Raw genomic sequence first — 20,296 nt, 5'->3', positions numbered from 1 at the left:
CAGCTTCAGGGACACAGCTTTGGAGAGAGTGCCATTTTCAGAAAACCAATGAAAGCCCTGACACAGGAACATCTAATTTGTGGTAAATCTTGGCGGTCAGGGTAATGACTGTCTCCCCACGAGCACTTGATGTTAATGCCAACTCAGAACCCCGAAAACACAAAGGGTGAGCCCCGTGTGCCACAGCCAGCCCCAACGTGGGTGAGAAGCCTTTAGGATCCAATAATACATGAGGCCCGTCTTTCTTTCTTTCTTATGCACACTTATGGGAACAGACAAAAAACTATGTTTAGAAAAGATGCATTCTTGAAGAAATTTTAATTAAAAAAGAAAATCAAAAGAAAAATTGAACAGTGCCTAAATCTTTATTTTCATAACCTACATTTTTTTTTCAAATTAGACAGTTTTACACTGAAAGACACAAAAGGAAACTTAAATTACCAATAGTTTACATGTAAGCTTGATTCCAGTCTTAAAGAAAAGAAACAGAACAAAAACAAAACCCTCAAAGAGTGTCCACGCGGCGCCTCTGCGCTGTGAGCTGCCGGCGGCCAGCGCCCTTGCCTGGATTGTCTGCAGCCCTGTAGTGGGCCGTGAGGCATGCAAGCCGCAGCTACAGCTCACCAGCGGGGCACGCTGACAGGCATGCACCACACTACCCATCGCCCAGGTACACTGAACTGGTTTTAAGCCTGAACTGCAGAGATCCTGACTGACACAACAATGCAAGACGTTTACTGCCAGTGCCAGCGACAGCGACAGCAGTGATGTGATGACAGACAGCTCGGGTGGAAACGTCAAGACTCTAACTCTCAGAGAACAACTACTCCACTTGAAATTCATGTTTGGTGAAATGGCCAGGTTTTTATTCTTCTATTTCAAAATGATAAGCATCATCACACGATTTTACAAGTTAAAATGCCATTTGTCATTGCTGCATCTCTGATTCTATAACCTGAGATACCGCTAGGGATAAAGGAAGGCGTTAACTTAAAAATAAAAAGTATGAAAGACACTCTCATCGCTTTGTGTGACACAGCACAGTCTGCATGCACCATCACAGCTTCCTGTTATAATTCCCATTTTCTTCTCAGTGGAAACGCTCAAAGTACTATCAGGTTTTTTTGGACATTATATAGCTATCTGGTATTTCACCTTCGCTTAATTAAAAACGATGCTGTCAAAATGAGCAAGGTTTCAGTTCTTGAGCAGAGACTGTTGCTGGCTGGGCAGTAACTACAGTGTATTGTCCAGATGGCAGCAGAGCCCTCCAGCGGTGACTGGCTATTGCACGCACTGCCCTCCTCACGCAGCTGGTGAGCTCACACTTCAGCTGACAAACAAAATGAAGGACTAAGCTGGCTCTAACCACACACACTGCGCTGCAATGCTCACACCTTGGGGGAAAGGACTTCTCATTATTAAAAACCAAGGACTCACTGGGGGTGGGGGTGGGGGTGGGGGTGTGATCTGGGAATGGCTGATGGTGCCCTGGCCCTTCCCTAGCAAAGATGCACCTCAAAGGCCCAGGCCTCAGGCTTGCCTCCTAGCTTTTAGAGTATTGAATTTGGGTTTCAGAGATTAATTATTTCTGATTTTTTTTTGGTGGTGGGGGGGGTCAGTGAACTGACAACTACAAAAAAATAAATCCCCGTGTTTTCTAAAAATGCATTTGATAAACAGTAGCCCTGTGGCTATTTCTCTGTATCTGAATAATGGCAATTGCTTTAAAGGAAATGGTCAAATATGTCAGGCATGTTATCCTCTGGCAGGTAAATCATGCTTAGCTGCAGGTGATCCTAACTAGATTACTTTTTACCTTTACTTATGATCCTGCCAGGTTTTGCTCTCTATATTATACTTTAAAACTCTTTCACATTAGATATGATTAGTATGCATTTCATACTTTTTAAGAGTACGAAAACATCTGGAGGCTTTTAATAAGACTTTCCAATTCCCTTTTGTAGCAAAGAGGCAGAATCAGTTCAACACACCCATGTAAGAGAAAAAAGAAAATCTCAACAAGTCAAAATAATATTCAAACCACAACATTTAGTTTATCTACATCCAGCTCAACAGCAACATTTATAATATATCAATAATTTTTATCAGAATTTTCTCTGTAGGGTACCTTTTTAATATGTTCTGATTATTTACAACTGTACAAGCAAAGCACACTCCCAAGTGCACATATTTAATACAGTATTGACTATTTGCATTTACAGAATTTTCCAACATTCTGAAAAAAAGATCAACTGTTTAAGATCTTTAAGGTATATTACAAAAACTACTGCTAGCTCTTGTACTACAGTATGCTTACTCAGTAAAACTAGCGACAGGAGATCCACACGGTAACTGAGTAACTCTGACCCACTCACGCCAACCCAGGGCCGGGCTCCATGGACTCTAAGCTGTCTTATACAAAAGTTAAGGCAAAGTCATTTTCAAGTTTAAATAAAATTCAAGTCTTTAAATATTGGATGGAAATAATTTTTTCTTAAAAAAAACCCTTAGTCTTGTTAAATATCATTTTGTGGAATAAAGTATATGGTTACATTTAGCAGGAAATATTCTTATTTTAATGTTTGCTGCTTAGAATACTTAAAGAAAAATTTCAGGCATTTTAAAACAAAATAATTTATATTTAACTTTATTATAAACTTGCTAACTTTAGTGCATCCTTGTTCTTCAGAAGTGCAGCACTTCTGTAAGTGAATCAATGAGGCCCTCGTCTTGGAGGTAAAAGAGCAGTAACTTTAACCTCCACCAGCCAAAGAGGGGAAAAACCACAAACACCATTCTCTCACAATTACATAACTCTTAAATTCATGTGCTGATGCAGAAGTACAGAAGACGTCCACATGGAGCTGACCAAGACGTGGACTCTCTCCAACCAGGGTGCTGGGGAACACGGACAGAAACGTGCACAGAGCAGGGCCAGGGCTCAGCTCACAGGGGCCAAAACATCATGGTACAACTTCCAGTAACACGTCAGTGGGCAACAGTTTATGTTTTCATTTAGGTTCTATTCACAATGTGCTTTGAATTTATATTACATAATAACCACTTGAAACTGGAGTGAGAAGCTGGTTACTTGCTTGCAGTGCATCAAAACCAAGGTTCCGCGTTTCCCTGGGGTGGCCCCTGCAGGTTCGCTCTGCCCACAAGATCAAAAAGGACGCGCTCTCTACATTCTTAAATGCCAGAGTCCCCTACTAACGGCTTAGGTGGAAGCACAGCTCCCACATCAGCACTGATGCCCTGGCGTGGCCAGCACTGCCTCTGCCAGGGCCACTGGCCCTCATTCATCTGAGGGGACGTTCTAGAGATACGCACTTGCAGACTAGTTACGAAAAAAAAAGTAAGCATAGTTCCCTTAATTTAGAAAAACTCACTATATATAGCTTGCTGAAGTTCAGAGCCACATGGAGGCTTAATAAAAAATATCAATTTGTTAGGATAAATGCATTTTCTATCTTGGAAAAAAAATCAGACTTATGCATCACCTCCAGTTAAGCACCAACCTAAAATAAGGTTTGTATTAATTAAATCCTGAAAAATTGATTTTTTTTCAAGAGGGGGAAAATCCAACTCACAGAAGAAAACCAACTTGAGGATCCCACGGGCCTCAGACACTGCAAGCTCCTAACCAGCGGCTCGCCCTCGCACTGAGTGGGAAGAGTGTCTCATTTGTGGTTAACACAGCGTTCTGTGACCCCTCCCAGACATACGGTTTTCACTGAGGAGACTTGGGGGGAGTGCTCTGCTCTCGGCTGAGACGCTTCCCCATGGCTGAGGGAGAGGGTCGGCCTCCTGCTGGCCGCCTCTGGTCTCTGGGGGCTCCAGGTGTGGATTTGAGGGCTGGGGGCTCCCGGTATCTATCTGCGGGGTCTGCCAGCTTCTTTTCCTCCTTCCCACAACCAGCAGTGTTTGGCTTTTGTTCTTTTTGGGGTTGCAATGGGGAAGAAGGAGGCTCTTTACTCGTTCTCTGACAAATCTCTGCGTAGCTGGGCTTTCGCAATTCCTGAAAACAGACAATTCTGGGTTACCTGTGTGAAACTGTGCCTCAAGGGACAAGAGAGGAAATCAAGTTCACTTAAGATAAAAGAGTTTTCAACTGTAACTAAGTATCCATCTTCACTAGTGTTTTTAACTTCTAGAAAGTTCATAAAATTCAATGATTTGGTGTCCTCTGCACTGTAACATTCCCTCTGTGCTACTCTAATAATACCTAAAAAAATGGATAAAATTAGAAAAGGCACGAGAAGAAACGGGCTGACTGAATGCCATGCCCTATCCAGCCCTATGCCTGCTTGCGTAATGTGGAAGCCTAGGAGGAGTCCTGATGCTGCCTGCGCTCGCCACCCCACCTCACGACAACAGAGGGCTGTCCTGGGTGCCCACAGCGGGCAATGGACTCTCACATGGTACCCAACCTTGAAAGGTAAACTCCAAAAAATCGTCTTTAAATAAAAATGGTCTGAACATTTCAAACTACAAAGAACTAAAAATGTGTAAGAATGATGAAGGCAGCTAAAATCTTCACAGAAATGTGTAATAGGGTTTTCAGATAAGTGGAAGCATAAAGGCTAAAGTAAAATATTTCATTCACCTACAAAAACTATTGCCTTAATAATATTTTGGCAAGGGCAGGGAACAACAGAGTCTCGCTCTGTCACCCAGGCTGGAGTGCAGTGGCACGATCTCAGCTCAGTGCCTCCCGAGTAGCTGGAACTACAGATGCATACCACCACGAATGGCTCATTTTTCATATTTTTAGTAGATATGGGGTTTCACCGTGTTAGCCAGGATAGTATTGATCTCCTGACCTTGTGATCCCCCTGCCCCAGCCTCCCAAAGTGCTGAGATTACAGGCCTGAGCCACCACACCCCGCCCAGCCTTTAATAACTTTACCTTATTAAAAAATCATTTTTAAGACTCAGCCCAGGGGACAGCAATGGCTTAATCTACCAAATTCAAGGAAAAAGCTCATCCAAGATCAAACTACAGAGGACACAATTCAGAGTAAGTGAGGCCATGGTTCACCCAGTAGGGAAACAAGCAGAAAGAAGTTGCTGAGGTTCAGGCCTGCTGGGCCCACAGGGATCAGAGGGTGGTTAGGCCACCATCTTATTCTCCCTTTCTCTTCATCAGACACACAACCTGTGTTTGCACACACACACAGACACACACATGAAATGCTGAAATAATACTAAAGTCTAAGAAGAAACAGGAGCTGGGGTCTTGTGACTTCTCAAGAAACCTCTACTGACCAACACTGAAATTAAGGACTACGTTGTGGTCCAAGAACAAACTGGAGCAGTGGGAAATTATTAGCAAATATTAAAGGTATTTTGTACAGGAAACACAACACAGACACAGATGCAAATAAAAACCCACCAAATTAGATGTGATTAAAAAACGAGCAGGTGCAGGAGTGCGCAGCATCTGTTCACACCAGAGCCTCGCGGCTGTCGTGCAGGAAGGCAGGCACGAGGTACGTACCGTGGCGGCTCCGTTCACCTGCACCGATTTACATGCTGTCGCAGTGAGGGCAGGAGGAAGTCTGTCCACACTGTGGGCTTCCCTCTGTTTCTCCGCCACCTTGGAATCACTGTAAAAATGCCACCCAATATTTGAATCTCATGCAACATCACAGGCCACTCAAGTCAGTAAACACCAAGGTGCTGGTAGAATACCAATACTCACTCAGGTAAATGAGCTGGGGAGGGGGATCGCTCATATGTTGCTGATACAGCACAAGAAGCCGGCACCGAGAGCTCTCTGGAAACCACTACAGGAAGGGTATTCATGCTCGAATCTGCACTGAGGGTCTGAAACAGGGTCAAGAGTGTTCATCAGAGTCCTGCCGGCAGTAAGTGGAGCTGGCATCAGTGCCCGTTCACCCCACCTGTGAACAGCCTTGGGAGAGAGGCACGAGGACAAAGGGAAAGAGTCTTCTAGCAAAAATGTCACAAAGAGCCCAGGACTGTCCTCTGCCCCACAGAGCACTCACCCTTCTCTTTCTTGGCAAATGCCCCATTGTTCTTCCGTCATAGGCCCCTATCTGCTCTCCCGAAATGATGATCTACAAGCTTATTTCTTCTATATATATATATAATTGCACTTTAGGTTCTGGTGTACATGTGCAGAACATGCAGGATTGTTGCATAGGTACATACATGGCAGTGTGGTTTGCTGCCTCCATCCCCCCATGACCTGTATCTGGCATTTCCCCTCCCCAACCTCCCTACCCCTCACTGTCCCTCCCCTATTCCCCCTCAACAGACCCCAGTGTGTGATGCTCCCCTCCTTCTGTCCATGTGTTCTCACTGTTCAACACCCGCCTATGAGTGAGAACATGTGGTGTTTGATTTTCTGTTCTTGTGTCAGGTTGCTCAGAATGATGGTTTCCAGATTCATCCATGTCCCTACAAATGACATGAACTCATCATTTTTTATGGCTTATTTCTTAACTGAACAGTCATCAAACACATCTTACCCACCTGGTACTTTGGGCCCGGCACGGTGTGGCACAAAACCACACACACACCTCCAGGGTGTTGAGTCCTAACACAGTTCAACATGACTCATTCACACAGCTGATAAAAACCGATCAGTGTCTCCGCATCTGCATAAATGTGGACTCCCTGAGGCAGGTGGCAGGCACTGACAGCAGCTGTCCCTGAATTCACAACAACCCCAGGAAGCAAGGTGGGCTAATGCCCCCATCTCAACAGATGAGGAAACTGAGGCCCAATACATCTAAGTTAATCCATCCAAGGTCAAAAAGCTAAGGACTGAGTGAAACTTATTCTCTCCTTATTCCAGCCAGTGAGCCTCTGTGCAGTGGCTATTTTATTTGTGCTTCATCTTATTCACACGGGACACCATGACACACTTGTCATGCAACTTAAAAAAGGCAGGAGGGCAGGTGATCTTCACACTTCTGCCCTTAGATGAAGGCAGACGACAGACTGAAAACCCTTCAAGCCTGAGAACCAGAATCTGCTGCGACTCCTGTGCTTGAGCAGCAGGAATCCAGCTTGGTGGAAACATGATGGCAAAGGACTCCTTTTGTAAAAGCTCATTTTAAATTCAGGGTAAGGGTCGGGTGGCGCAGTAGTTCATACCTATAATCCTAGCGCTTTGGGAGGCGAAGGTAGGCAGATCACCTGAGGTTAGAGGTTCCAGACTAGCCTGTCCAACAAGGTGAAACCCCCTAGCAACACAAAAATTAGCAAGGCATGGTGGTGCCTGCCTATAATCCCGGTCCCTCGAGAGGTTGAGGTGAGGCAGGAGAATTGCTTAAATCCGGCAGGCAGAGGTTGCAGTGAACCAAGGTCACACCACTGCACTCCAGCTTAGGTGACAGAGCAAGATTCTAACTTAAAAAAAAAAATCAGGCTATGTTCCGTCCCAGTGCAATTGAAATGCAGATCCACAACTGCACTCATGAAGCAAGTCAGGGTGACCATCACAAGGTCCATGTCAATAGGGGAAGGGCTGAACCCCATCATTTCTGGAGTCTCCACCCTACTTTGAAACTCATGGGCCATGCTGTCGACTTAAGAAGCTCCCAAGCAGCAGTAACAGCAATGGAGCCTGCTGCACCTGGCTGGTGGCATGAGGCTCAGGGTCAGGCTTTTCAAAGCAGCAATTCTTTTTTCAAGAGAAACCTTACATAGAAACTCAAAATGGGCACGGCAGTAGCTGCTGTTTCTGAAGCAGGGGTGGAGGCCTGCGACTCTGAAGCACAGCTGGGGAAAGGGCCCCTGGGACAGGAGACGAAGGCAACCATGAGTGCTTAGCAGATTCTTCCTGTGCACAGCAAGTAACTGGGCAGAAAACTTTCTCTGCACCTTCCAGAGTCTTCAAATGCCAGGTGTGGCAGCTGGACCAGTCCCACTTTCATCTCGCTAAGCACATTAGAGGCCAGGAGCGATGGGCTAGGTGTCCTCTGGCATCTGCAGCTCAGAATGGCTCCTGGGATGCTGTTCACTGCCGCGGAGGGAGCACCCCATGGGGCAGCCCAGGCCTCACCAGAAACCACCAACACTACAGTGAGGTCCTCCCGGGCTTCTTGCTCCTGTCTCACATAGATCACTACACATCTTAATGATTTCCAATGTAATTCATATTTTTCTATTTCATTCTGCTTTTTCTGTAAAATAAAGGCAGGTCTAAATGAAAATGACAACAATGCAATCTAAGTTTCTGGGTGAGAGAAAGGGTCTATACAGCTTATCACGGCACAGCTTTCTAACTCTGACTTCATCAGACAGCAAGGTTCAGTAGGAGGCCCAGCCCTGGGTTCAAGGCTGGCCTTACTCCAAATCTGTGTGACCTCTGCAATCACCTGGCCTTCAAGCCTCTTCTGAGTATTAAAAACAAACATGTATAAAGAGCCCAGCAAAGAGCCTGACATAGAACCCATACCTAGACACTACTGACAACCATTAGACATGTAACAGATCCCTCACCCTTTCTTTGGATGATCCTATTATCAAGCTAGATAGCCTGTTTTCAAACAAGTCCTCTGTCTTCAAATTGCCCGCAGCTCCAGGTAACGGAGGGAAGTTGGATAGCCCCAGCTCGAAGCTTGGCGACGGAGGCTTTGGTGGCGTTGGAGACTGTGTCTGGCTGCTCTGCAACAGAATGACACCCCAGGGTCATGGTATGGAAAGAGAAGGCCAAGCAGCTTCTCATTTCCACATCTTTGGGAAAACATCTGTAAAAACAATGTGCAGATCATTCAACCCAGACAAGAGCTTCCTTGCCCAATCAAAGGTCCTCTCCCTAGCAACTTCAACCATCTAGAGCAGAGCTGTGAAACTGAAATCTCAAGGCTTCTGCTGCCGCCCAAGAAACGTGTCAAAAAGGACACAGTAAAGCTAAGGTGCCATCCAAAGAGCCATCCACCCATGGCTGCCAGCACTCACGAACAGCAGGGGCAGCTGAAGGCAAGAGAGACGCTCTGGAGTGACTCCAGCCCACCAGATGGAAAGCAGGGCAGACTGAGTCTAGACATTAAACTTTCCCATTATCAGACAAGTATTGTTATTACAGCATAGCTTTTCATGTAAGTCACAAAGATAATTGTAAAAAACAAAATATGACACTTTCTCCACTCTCTACAACCTGTGTACGAAACGTTACACACATTTGTACCCAAAAAGTGGTTTAACAAAAGGGGAGCTTAAATTCTCTGAAAATCAACTTAAAGGTTATATATATATATATATTTTGAGACAGAGTTTCACTCTTGTTACCCAGGCTGGAGTGCAATGGCGCGATCTCGGCTCACGGCAACCGCCACCTCCTGGGTTCAGGCAATTCTCCTGCCTCAGCCTCCTGAGTAGCTGGGATTACAGGCATGCGCCACCATGCCCAGCTAATTTTTTTTTTGTATTTTTAGTAGAGACGGGTTTCACCATTTTGACCAGGATGGTCTCGATCTCTTGACCTCGTGATCCACCCGCCTCGGCCTCCCAAAGTGCTGGGATTACAGGCGTGAGCCACCACGCCCGGCCTATTTTTAAATAATTAAAACCACAGTATTTGATAACAAATTCTGATTCTTTGACTTCAAGAAAGCAAACTCAGTATAATAAGAAGTGAGTATAATTTGTAAGCCCAAATAAAAAGGCAATGATACCTTTTTATTGGAAAATGATCTATCAACCTGCTTTAACAAGCTTGGCAGTCATTTTGTGAGTAAATAGTTCCTTGGCTGAAGGACACGTGGCACAGAAAGCGGAAATGAGTTTCTGTTTAGTTTAGAAATGAATTTATATCAACTAAAGAATACAAGTATTTTTGGTTGGAACAATGAGCTACTTCAACTAGGATGCAAAGCTCTCATGGAATTCACCTAACTTGAGAGTGTCAATATTTTTCCAAAATTTATACCACAGGAAGGTGATTCCCTACATTAGTAGATTCTAGAGAAAATATGCATGCCAGAACTCAAGTGAAAGCAGGTCAAAGGACGAAAATGAATTCAGGCTGATCCAAACCCCAGTCTGGGCTGGGCATTCCTCTTGTTTCTCTGCTCTGTGGTACTGGGGCCTAATTTTAACTTAGCTTTTCCCAGTTAGGTGCCCTTGGAAATAAGTTTGTACCTACTAAGCAGCTGGCAACTGGCTCTATAATCTAGTATTGTGAACACGATGCTCAAAGTAATCCTGCAAAGCTGTAAGTTACACATGGTCACTATGATGGCAAAGCAGTTTCAAACATCTGCACGTTGCTGAGGTGAACATAGCTTTTCAGAAGATAAGCATTCTTAGAGACAACCTTCCCCCAAAATGTATTTAAATCTCAACTCGTAGAAGTAAAATTGGCAGGCAACAACTGCCCTGATGTTAGGGTTACAAAATGCCATCATCTGCAGATGGGGCTTCACTTGGAAGGCAGTGTTAAAATTCTCTAGAATCTGAGTGCATCTAGGTGAGGTCCGAGTACTGCTCAGGTCCCATGAGCGTGGTCAGACCCAAGGCTCACACACTTCTCAGCATCTGTACCTTTCTGAGGTCCTGAACGCACGTACTGAAGACAATGAGTGTACGCTCTGTCATCAGTACAACACAGGGCCACACGCTGAAGCTTCTACACAGGTCACAGTCATGAACACATGTATCAGCAAAGCAAAGCAAAACAAAATGGAACAGAAACGGCTATGGGAAAACATCACGGCAGGCACAACAGTGCCCCTGCGTTTCACAACCAATGTTTAGATGCTCGCCTTGTTAGTCCAGATGGTTACAGGAATTCATTAAATCCAACTGGAATTAACTGATAAAAACCCTACCTTACCAGGTTTGTTTGGTATAAATTAGATTTAAATATCTTGTGAGGGGGCATATGCTTTATGTACTCACTGTAAACTTCTCCTCCCTTTTCTTCCGGTAGCCAAAGGAATTCTTTCTAGAGGAGTGAAAAATGAAAGATTGTTATTTTTTTTCCCCACTTGGAGAATTTATTGTTGAGCACGTTTGTGCTCACATAATCAAAGTACACATTAATTCAGGCTTTAACACTATCAAAGATGACTTTTGATTCTAAAATCCCAACTTTAAGAAGCATAAGCAGAACAACACAAAGTTTACAGCAACAGGATAACACAGGAGTCCAGGCAAGTAACAAAGAAAGGAAAACACTGACTGGAGCCATCTCCCTAGTGCCTCTTTGGGATGTCTGTTGAGACATGAGTACTGAAGATCTACTGGGTTGAAAGGACAAAGACACATAAAATACGAGCCTGAGTTCCATCAGTGAGTTGTTTAAAATGGTGGTGAGAATTTCTCCAATGTATATTTGCTTTACATCAGAATTTAAAAGACCCCGAACACCCTGTCCCATCCCTTCCTTTGCCCTCTCAGCTTCCTCCACCACTACCTCAATGATCCCTTCCATGAAAAGCACGAAAGGACCTCTGTGCCCCAAAGACTTCCTGTCCCCTCCTGCCAGCCTCAGCAATCATGTTCCGGACTTGCCCCTGCAGGCAGCAAGGCCGCACCACATACACAGTTGTAACCACATGGACAGACACTGATTAAGTGGTGACTTCACATGGAGCCCTGAGAAACTAGGATGGCCAAGACATTCTCATTTCCCTGGATAGGCTTATGTAATCTAACAAGTCACGTGACACATATTAATTTCACTTTATAATTTAATAGAGTGCAAAGACTCCCCCATGGGTCTTGTATTACATAACCTGGAAAGGAGTTAAGAAACAGTCTTAACTAATTCCTTCATTTACAGAAAACCAAAAAGTAGTCTTGCCTAAGATGGCCAAACACTAGAATACTCCATGGAACCTTAGGCCAGCCTCTCTGAGGAAGGAAGCACAAACCTTTAGGATTCTAGAGCAAACCCACATTAGCTCCTACAGAAAACATTATAGAAATAGCTCCTGGCTTTCTACTGGGCCCCTGAGGAGACTGCAGGCTAGAGTATGGGATATGGATGGGTACTGAGCCACAAGTGGGGCACAAATCCTGGCAACCCTCCCTCCTGTAGGAATAGGTAGCTTGGTGCTCCTTGTCCTGGCCTGCATTATGGACAGCTACCGCAGTACACACCTAGCTCAGCACCACTCCCAAATTGAAAGTGCTCCCAAAACGCAGGGAGCTGAACTCCCACTCCACTGTGCCAGGACTCAGAAGTATTGGAAAGGTGGGGCGACACTGGCTCATGACCAGAGCTAAAGTAACACCCGGATCAGAGTCTTGAGTGGGACAGGACTCAGCTGGCCACGGGGACCTGGGAGGGGTGTGAGATGGATGGTGCCAGCACCTGCTTGCCCAGAGTCATCACCCTGAGTGCCAAATGGAAGGATACCAGTCACATGGGAGAAGGGCTTGGCACAGGGCATCCCTCTGCCAAGGGCAGCCTGCTCATCACTACTGACTGGAACACAGGAGCACCATCCCTTGGAATGCAGTGGTGTCCAGGACACATACCTGCCTGCCATGGGGTCCTATCCCACTCACCATCAGTGGGCCCAGCCAACACTCCCACACCCTCACTGGGCTCCACGTAACAGTCTGTGTCAGACTCAGAAGCCCACCTGCGGCCTCAAAACACTGTCAGCTGTCAGTGCCCATTCATGCAGAGAGCAGGCTGACCGAGCCAAGGCTCAGTAACAGGGCCATAGTGGGTTCCAGCTCATAAGGGGCAGCAAGGGACCCATGGTGGACCTGGCACCACAGAGGAAACATCACTGTGACACCTGCGACTCTGAACGTGGTGCTGTGAAGGCCTGAGACCCTGGAGAGGCATGCTTCCCCCAGCTGAACCTAACGGTAGCTCCCCAAGGAAGCAAGACACCTTGCGCCGGGGACGACTCATGCTATTCAATCCAGCTCCCACACAAGGGTAGGGAAGTGTGTCTGGACTCTAAGGGGTTCTCCAGGGCATCTTAGCACTTTGGTCCAATAGAGGAAGTTAATGGAAACAGAACAAAACCTCCCAAAAAGGGGAGGTTGAGGCACAGCTACTGTGGATCAGGTTTCTCAGAGGAAGCAAGGCCTGGAGCACCTCCCTGCGAAGCAGCACAAGCTCTTTCTAAAGACAGAGGGAAGGAGGAGGTTACAAAGGTCAGCTCTGGCTTCATGACCCAGGCTGTGGGAGCTGCATGCACTTTCCCCTCCCATTGTGTCCATGTGATGTATGCTTCCTAAACCACTCCCTGCTACAGTGCTTAGGTTTCAAGTGGGAGAACAGTCATCCTCATTTGGTGGGGAGACAGAGGGTCTCCACTGGTACAAAATCTGCACCTGTTAGGCAAAAGCATAAACCTGTTACAGCTGCATTTGGAAGTTCAAATATTATTGAAAGGCATCCTGTGTAGACCACATTCGTTAGCAAGGTTTGGCCTCCCACCTTCAAAGCCACCTGTATACACTTTGCGAGGTGGCTGGAATTCAACAAACCCTACTCTCATTTGCCAGGAAGCTTCAAGTGATGCTCTTATGAACAGGGCATGCTGAAGGGCACAGGAGGCTGAGGCCAAGGACCTTGTCAGTCCAGTCTGCTTCCTTTTACATCATGCCCACAACTGATGCCCCTCAGAGGGAGCCAGATGGCTGCCCCAAGTCTGAGACCCAGCTCTATAGGCCCCCTTCCTCCAAGCTTCTGGGCCCTAAGAACCCCAAACTAAGCCCCAGGGATAACAGCTGCTCCCTGAAGTCACCGACTCTGCATGACACAGTGGGCCCCTTTTGGCTTTGAGTCTCCAAGGCCTGTTAAGCCAATCTGACGCTGCGTTTCCTGTGAGACACAGCCCAGGGCCGGTGCTCCCCGACCATGGTGCCTTCCTATGCCACTGTGCAATCCCCGCAGGGCCTGTCATGTGCTCATTTAATCATCACAGGCAGGAAATGAGATGCTTCTGATGCCTCTTTATGTTGAATTCTCACTGCACAGAGCATGTGCACTGTGGCAGGTGGGAAGAAGAGCTTGTGCATGAGGCATGGTGCTGTGCACTTTGTGTACAGAAAACTTAGCAAAGCTCAGGAGGTCGAGTCACTTGTCAGTTGTCACTTAGGAGAGGAAACTCCTGACGATCCTTATCAAGGCAAGGACTGAGAAGACTAACTGGCCTGATCAACAATGGTCACATGAAGTGGCTCACGCCTGTTATACCAGCACTACGGAAGACCAAAGTGGGAGAATGGCTCTAGGCCAGGAGTTCAAGACCAGCCTGGGCAAAACAGTGAGACCCTGCCTCTACAAAAAACTTTAAAAATAGCCAGACAAAAAAATAAAATAAGATAAAAAATAAAAAAGACACAGGGTGGGGGGCTGGGTCAATCAAACAAACGAAAATAGGCAGGCATGGTGTTGTGGACTTGACGTCCTAGCTAATCAGCACGCTGAGGCAACAGGATTGCTTGAACCTAGGAGTTCAAGGCTGCAGTGAGTCATGATCACACTACTGTACCCCAGTCTGGGCAACAGAGCAAGACCCTGTCAAAAAAAAAAACGAAATCAAAAACCTGCTAGTCTTGATGCCCACCAAAATTAAACAAAACCAAAAACAGTGGGCAGAGAGCACAGCCACGACCCATCCTGGCTAATCTCAACGTGGATGAAATGGGACTTAAATGCTAATCTGCCTGGTTACCTGCTCCAATCTCCACCTGCAGTGCTGCTGCACACTCAGCTGGAGGGTGCCAGGCTAGGAGCCATGGGGCAGAGCCTGGACGCCGCACTCATAGAGGGGCCTTGTGAGCCAGGGACACTGCCAAGTGAAGACTGCAGGCACACAGGGTGGAGTCTATGACTGCTGAGCTCCCATGTTTCTACAAATAATGATCTAAAATATCTACAGTTCTCACCGAGCTAATTTATATTACAAAGAAGATGAAGACATTTAAATCTCAGCAATTACATAAATCCCTTTATGTTTATAGCCTTCTACTAGATTCTGCGATATTTAAAGACAATTATAAAACATAACTAAATTAAGGAATTTCTAAAATATTAGTAGTTTATGATGGTACACAGTAGCTGCTCAACGACTCACCTTCCCCTCCCTAAACCAGGAGAGGATTCGAGACTGCTTGGCTCCACACGCCCAGGTGCAGCCTCTCTCTTGGCATATGCTGAAGGGTTTTGTATCCGTGTTCTAGTTTGACCTGCTTGCCTTGTTTGTGGACTCCGGACACCATTAATTAATCGATCTGCAGTGAAGTTAAATATTGAAGGACTTTCTAGTAACCCAGGTCCTCTCTCTGCACTAGGAATCACATGGCGCAGATGAGATTTACTAGGATTCCTGTAAATAAAAATGGTTTCATGTGTTCAGTTATAAAACAATCAAGGTATTATATAACCTGACACAGAATATTTAAGCTGAAATCTGCTGTTTAATAAAAACAGGCTTTGGAATGGTTAACTCATAACGTATAGGACAATGCAAATCTATTAATGATGTGCCAACATCCTGCTTAGCTGTTTTTCAGTCCAGGCCCAAACTAAAAGCAGGCACATCTAATGTGTACAAGCTGCCCCAAAGCCTCCTCTGAGAGAATTTATCCTTTGAGCAGGAACCTATGGCAGACTGTGGTGCTCAGTCTTTACAGAATGCAGCTGTGTGCTTTCGGTGGCTCTGTCTGCAAGGAGCAGGACTAGTGATGAAAGCTCCCTCATTCCGGCTCTGGAAGGGCAGTAGGGTAAAGCCCAAAACCGCTAAGACTACCTTGAAACTTGCCTGCTTCGAGGAGGATACTGTCTGAGAGAAGTCAGAGGAGACGCTGCAGGCTTGAATGTTGGAGACGTAAACCCATTTATAAATCCAGTATTTGGAAATGGAGTTACCTAGATTCATTTGAAAACAGACAAGTAAATAAACTATAAAACAGACTTCAATTTGATTGATACCAACAAATCTGTGGAAAGCAAGGACATTTCTTGATCTTGTCAGGGTCACAACCCCTGTTGAGACATGTATCTTAAAATTTTAATGGATGTTGTTTAGAACAACCAACGGGTGTTGTTTATAAGTAGGCTAGAGCTTTTCTACATCTGTCAGCCAATCCTTGCAACAATCCAGTGAGGAGGAGGAGCGACAGACACATGCAGAAGCTGGCACTGAGAGAAAAGATGTGGTCAAGAGTGCGTGGGCTCCAACAGGTGTTGTGACCTTTAATACAATGGTCTGAAAAAGTCCAAAGGCTGTACTATCTCCATTACTGGCAGGCAGTCAACAGTTCTTGATTCCTGATGGCTTTAATACAACTCATCAACGTCCTGAAGCTCAGGAAACCTGCACACTTACTTACTGCTGCTCATTCAGCTTTATACACCCACAGCCAGGGACGGCACTTTTACCTTGACCTCGACATAAGTCCTGCTCTGCAGATCAGGGTATTTTCAGATCATCATTATTCCCTAAGTCACAAGGTAAGTATGGCAGGCAAATATACCGACATAAGATTCAGAAGAACTTTAGAAAGGGTCACAGAACCTCTAAAAGATCTTAAGTAGTTAAAAATATTAAGCATAGAATTTTAAGTATTGGTGAACTATTTCTAAAATCTAGACATACAAAATGAAATAAACTTAGAGTTAAAACAGTTCCTTTAAAAAGAAAAAGAGATCAATCACTCCAATTCTCTGGCTTCTGGACCCATGGTTTCCAGTACGTTCTGAATCACTGACATTTTGCTCCTAATGCTCCTGACGCAGGGCACTTAGTTCCTGAGGGCCTTCCAGTCCACACCTTCCACGTCACTAAAGTGACAGAGATATGCATAGACCCCTTCTTGTTTGGGAAAAAAAAGAAAAAGAAACACAAAAGGAAAAAAGGAAGTAATTCTTAATTAGAGGTAACTGGAAGATAGAACAGAAAAAGAATACTACAGATAATTTAGGACCAAAATAAAATCATACAAAAGGGAAACACTTAAAACTTCGTTAGAATCTCCAATGTGCTACTTGAGAAACTCTATATTCTGTAAGAATCAAAGTATTTAAAAATAAATCACACAAGAAGAGTCATTAATGCAGACTAAGATATCAGGCTGTAAATCATGGTAAGAGCAGTGAAGACTAATTATTTCATGAAAGGCATTTTACAGACAGACCCCTGATATTCAAGTAATTTTGCTCAAGCTAAAAAATAAAATTGGTCATATATAAAAAATAAAGTTGATTATTAACACAATAACTTCCTATTATAATTTGTTGGGGATTAATAGACATGATCTCTTCAGCTGCAGAACAAGGGAACGCACGTTTTAGAGCAAGTAAAAGGCTGCGATGGAGAACCCAGTTTCACAGACCCAGAGCAGGACTGGGCGGCTGTCACACACCAAAAGCAGAACGCACAACATGAGACAAGGCCGTAAACTGACCCAGGACCCCATGAAATCCCAGTCAGGGTCAACCATGATTAAAGAAATGAGAGAAGCAACTGCTGCAGGAAGAACGAAATAGGATAAGCATGGCAAGCCACGTGCAGGGATGATTCTTCAACAGCCAGAGCCTATGGACTCAAGTCCCTCTGAGGTTCTCTCGTGGTATGTTTTTGGGAAAAAGAAGTATTCAGCTATGGGTTCACTTTTACAGAATGAACTACTTCAAAAAACCAGAAACTTTTCTTACCATTAGGATTTACTCAAAAGAGCAGAAGGAACTTTGCCAAAGGTTCTTCCACTACAGTTGTTCCAGACTCAGGAGGAGACGGGGAACCTCTGAAAATCTCTCTTGACACATCCTGTCCCTGCCTGCCCTTCACATGGCCTTAGGACCTATTTTCTATTTTTTTTTCTTTCATTTTTTAAGAGGGGGGGTTTCACCATGTTGGCCAGGCTGTTCTTGAACTCCTGACCTCAGGTGATCTGCCCGCCTCAGCCTCCCAAAGTGTTGGGATTACAGGTGTAAGCCACTGCGCCCGGCCAGGACCTATTTTCTAAATGGAGTATGGTTTCATTTCTCTGCTTAGAAACCTTAGACAACTTCCCACAGTACCAGGCCAAAGCACACATGCCTCAGGATAGTTAAGCACCTGCACGGTTAGGCCTGGAAACATCCAGCTGGCTCCCCAACTCCCTGCCACTGGTCTATGCTTCAGCTCAGACGCCCACAAATCCAGGACCATCTTCTGTTCATGCAACTTCTCTTTGATTCCTTCTGAAAAAACTCAACCTGAAAAGCTCGACTTAAGATTACAACATGATCCCTGATGACACTGTCAGTTTCTGGCATTCTGTACATGTGTCTCCCTGGCATGCTTGATTTTCCAGCCTGAGTTGTTTCATGGACCCTTATCTTTACTTTACAGTGTATACAGGCACTGTTTTCTCAAGTTCTCTGCTCTGAACCTACCCTCCTTTTTTGCCTGTCAGCAGCGATGTCCCTGCACATCAGGGGTGCCTGACTCCCAGCCATCCGACCCTGAGGGCCCACCCAGTCTTTCCCTGACGTAGTCCACAGCAAAACCCCGGACATGAACTCTTTTCAGAGTCAGTAACTCAATTTCTGCTTTCTGACCATAACCTTCTACGTGTTCTACCTTTCAATCTCTCTAATTCCAACTAACCTGCATTGCTACCTCATGCAAACCTCTAGTCCACAAACCATCTTCACTTCTTCACCTACACTTCAGTTTTAAGGACATGTTCATCAGTGTATTGCTGACTCTCATACATCCAGGGCCACCAAACTCATGCTAATTCCTACCCAAGACCCGTCTGATCTTGCAAGCATCTACAGCAGCACACACAGAGAAAATGTCTAGACCCAGTACAGACTCAGGAATTCCAACCATAGGCCGTGAAGGCCAAAAATCTACAAAAATTAATCATGTCAACCAACCCTAAGGCTGATGAGGAGTGAGTAAAATAAGGCTGGTGAGACAGCAGGCCTTCTTGTCCTTGCTGTCAGAAGCCTATTCAACCCCTCTTCCTCCTCAGTTAACCCCCCTTGCACTGTCCTCCGTGTAGTGGACACCAGGTACACTACAGCTCTTATCGAATTCTGTGTCTTGCTAAGAGCTGCATGTCAAGAGGGGAGAAGGGCTGGGCAAGGACTATGATCCCAGCAATCCAACGTTCTTTATGCACAAGCTCTGTTCTCAGCTAAATTTAAAATCCCCCACATAACTTGAAGGTCTATTTTACTATGTCAGACACACATGTGTCTGGCTTCCTATTAGATGAGGATTCAAGTATCTGGCATAGTGTCTACAACACAAATTCCAAGTAAAGAAAAGACGTACCAAGGGTGGGTCGAGATAGCTGTGCGTTGCTGACCACGTCTGGGGCGTGATCAGGCTGTACAGAGGGAACTGCTGCTGGGGGCTGTACATGGGAGGGAAGTAGAACGATGTCGCATAGCGCTGCTGGGCGTACAGGCTCACGTCCAGAGGTCTAAATCCATTCTTTGGCAAAAATGTGTTTATAGCTATCGCCTTTGCTTTTATCCGCGCCTGTTTGAAAATATGCAAGTTTCTATTCGAATACTTAAGAACACCAATTTGCAAATAAACTAAGTATAACCAATGGTCTTGCTTACCTTAATTGGTTTTCCTTGAAAAGTTTTGACTTCTTCTCGAAGATATTTATAAGCCTAAGGGCAAAATTAAGGGTAAAGTTCCATTCAATTAACCTCATGAATAAGATGCACCAATAATTCACTCAGTAGTTCAAACAGGGAATTATATAATTAAATTATGGTGAACAGAACCTAGAATAATGATTCTTGACACTCTCTGGGTCACAGATCCCTTAAAATAATGGTGTAAGAGCTATATAATGTATACCCCAAATTCTCACGAACAAGATTGTATACAATTTTCTAAGTATTAATAGATACCACAGAAGTCTCCCAAAGACCACTGGCTAAGTATCTTGACCTGGCAGAAAATGAATACTTAGTCCTAGCACGAATCCCAATTTCAGGTTAGGAGTATGCAGTTCAGGAAATACCAGACAGGAAGGAAAAGGATTATGATCATAACATTCAGAAGTCATTCTTTACATATCTCCTTGTTCTTCTCCACATTAATTCTACATTAAACTCCTATAAAACTGTGAAGGCTCTGCATCTCTGATGCAATCTCATCCGACCACATTCGCCATGCAGGCTAGCAGAGTTCACACTCTGCTCCACAAACATGGTTATCTTCCATTCCCCTTTTCCCCTTCTATCTAATTAAAACCCATCTTTTAGGTTTCTGTGCTTTCTTTTCGGAACCCCAGACATTGTTTATACCATTTAACCCTTTATAATATATGTGTTAGTTACCCCACAAATAAGATGCTTCCCTTAAGGGGAGGA

General features: G+C 45.0%; 1 protein-coding gene across 48 annotated transcripts in view; it reads right to left on the bottom strand.

Annotated features, from left to right (window-relative positions):
- Positions 1-346: 346 nt before the first annotated feature.
- The window catches only part of LARP4B (La ribonucleoprotein 4B), a 110,288-nt gene continuing 90,338 nt past the window's right edge, over positions 347-20,296 (bottom strand). For 21 of the 48 annotated variants that reach the window (XM_035306784.3, XM_078329380.1, XM_078329379.1 and 18 more), the window contains 9 exons: positions 19,532-19,585; positions 19,236-19,445; positions 15,726-15,832; positions 15,039-15,290; positions 10,885-10,930; positions 8,485-8,649; positions 5,711-5,835; positions 5,402-5,615; positions 347-4,024 (listed from right to left, as the gene is read on the bottom strand). In XM_035306784.3, coding sequence (XP_035162675.1) covers positions 3,737-4,024; positions 5,402-5,615; positions 5,711-5,835; positions 8,485-8,649; positions 10,885-10,930; positions 15,039-15,290; positions 15,726-15,832; positions 19,236-19,445; positions 19,532-19,585 — 1,461 coding nt within the window. In that variant the 3' untranslated portion in view covers positions 347-3,736. Of the gene's footprint in view, positions 4,025-5,401; positions 5,616-5,710; positions 5,836-6,601; positions 8,166-8,484; positions 8,650-10,884; positions 10,931-15,038; positions 15,291-15,725; positions 15,833-19,235; positions 19,446-19,531; positions 19,586-20,296 lie in introns of those variants that run through there. The other 27 variants (XR_013519513.1, XM_078329389.1, XM_078329392.1 and 24 more) reach the window with 4 other exon arrangements.

Source organism: Callithrix jacchus, chromosome 7 (assembly GCF_049354715.1).
Source record: "Callithrix jacchus isolate 240 chromosome 7, calJac240_pri, whole genome shotgun sequence".
NCBI lineage: Eukaryota > Metazoa > Chordata > Mammalia > Primates > Cebidae > Callithrix > Callithrix jacchus.
This window is presented reverse-complemented; position numbering and strand designations above follow the sequence as displayed.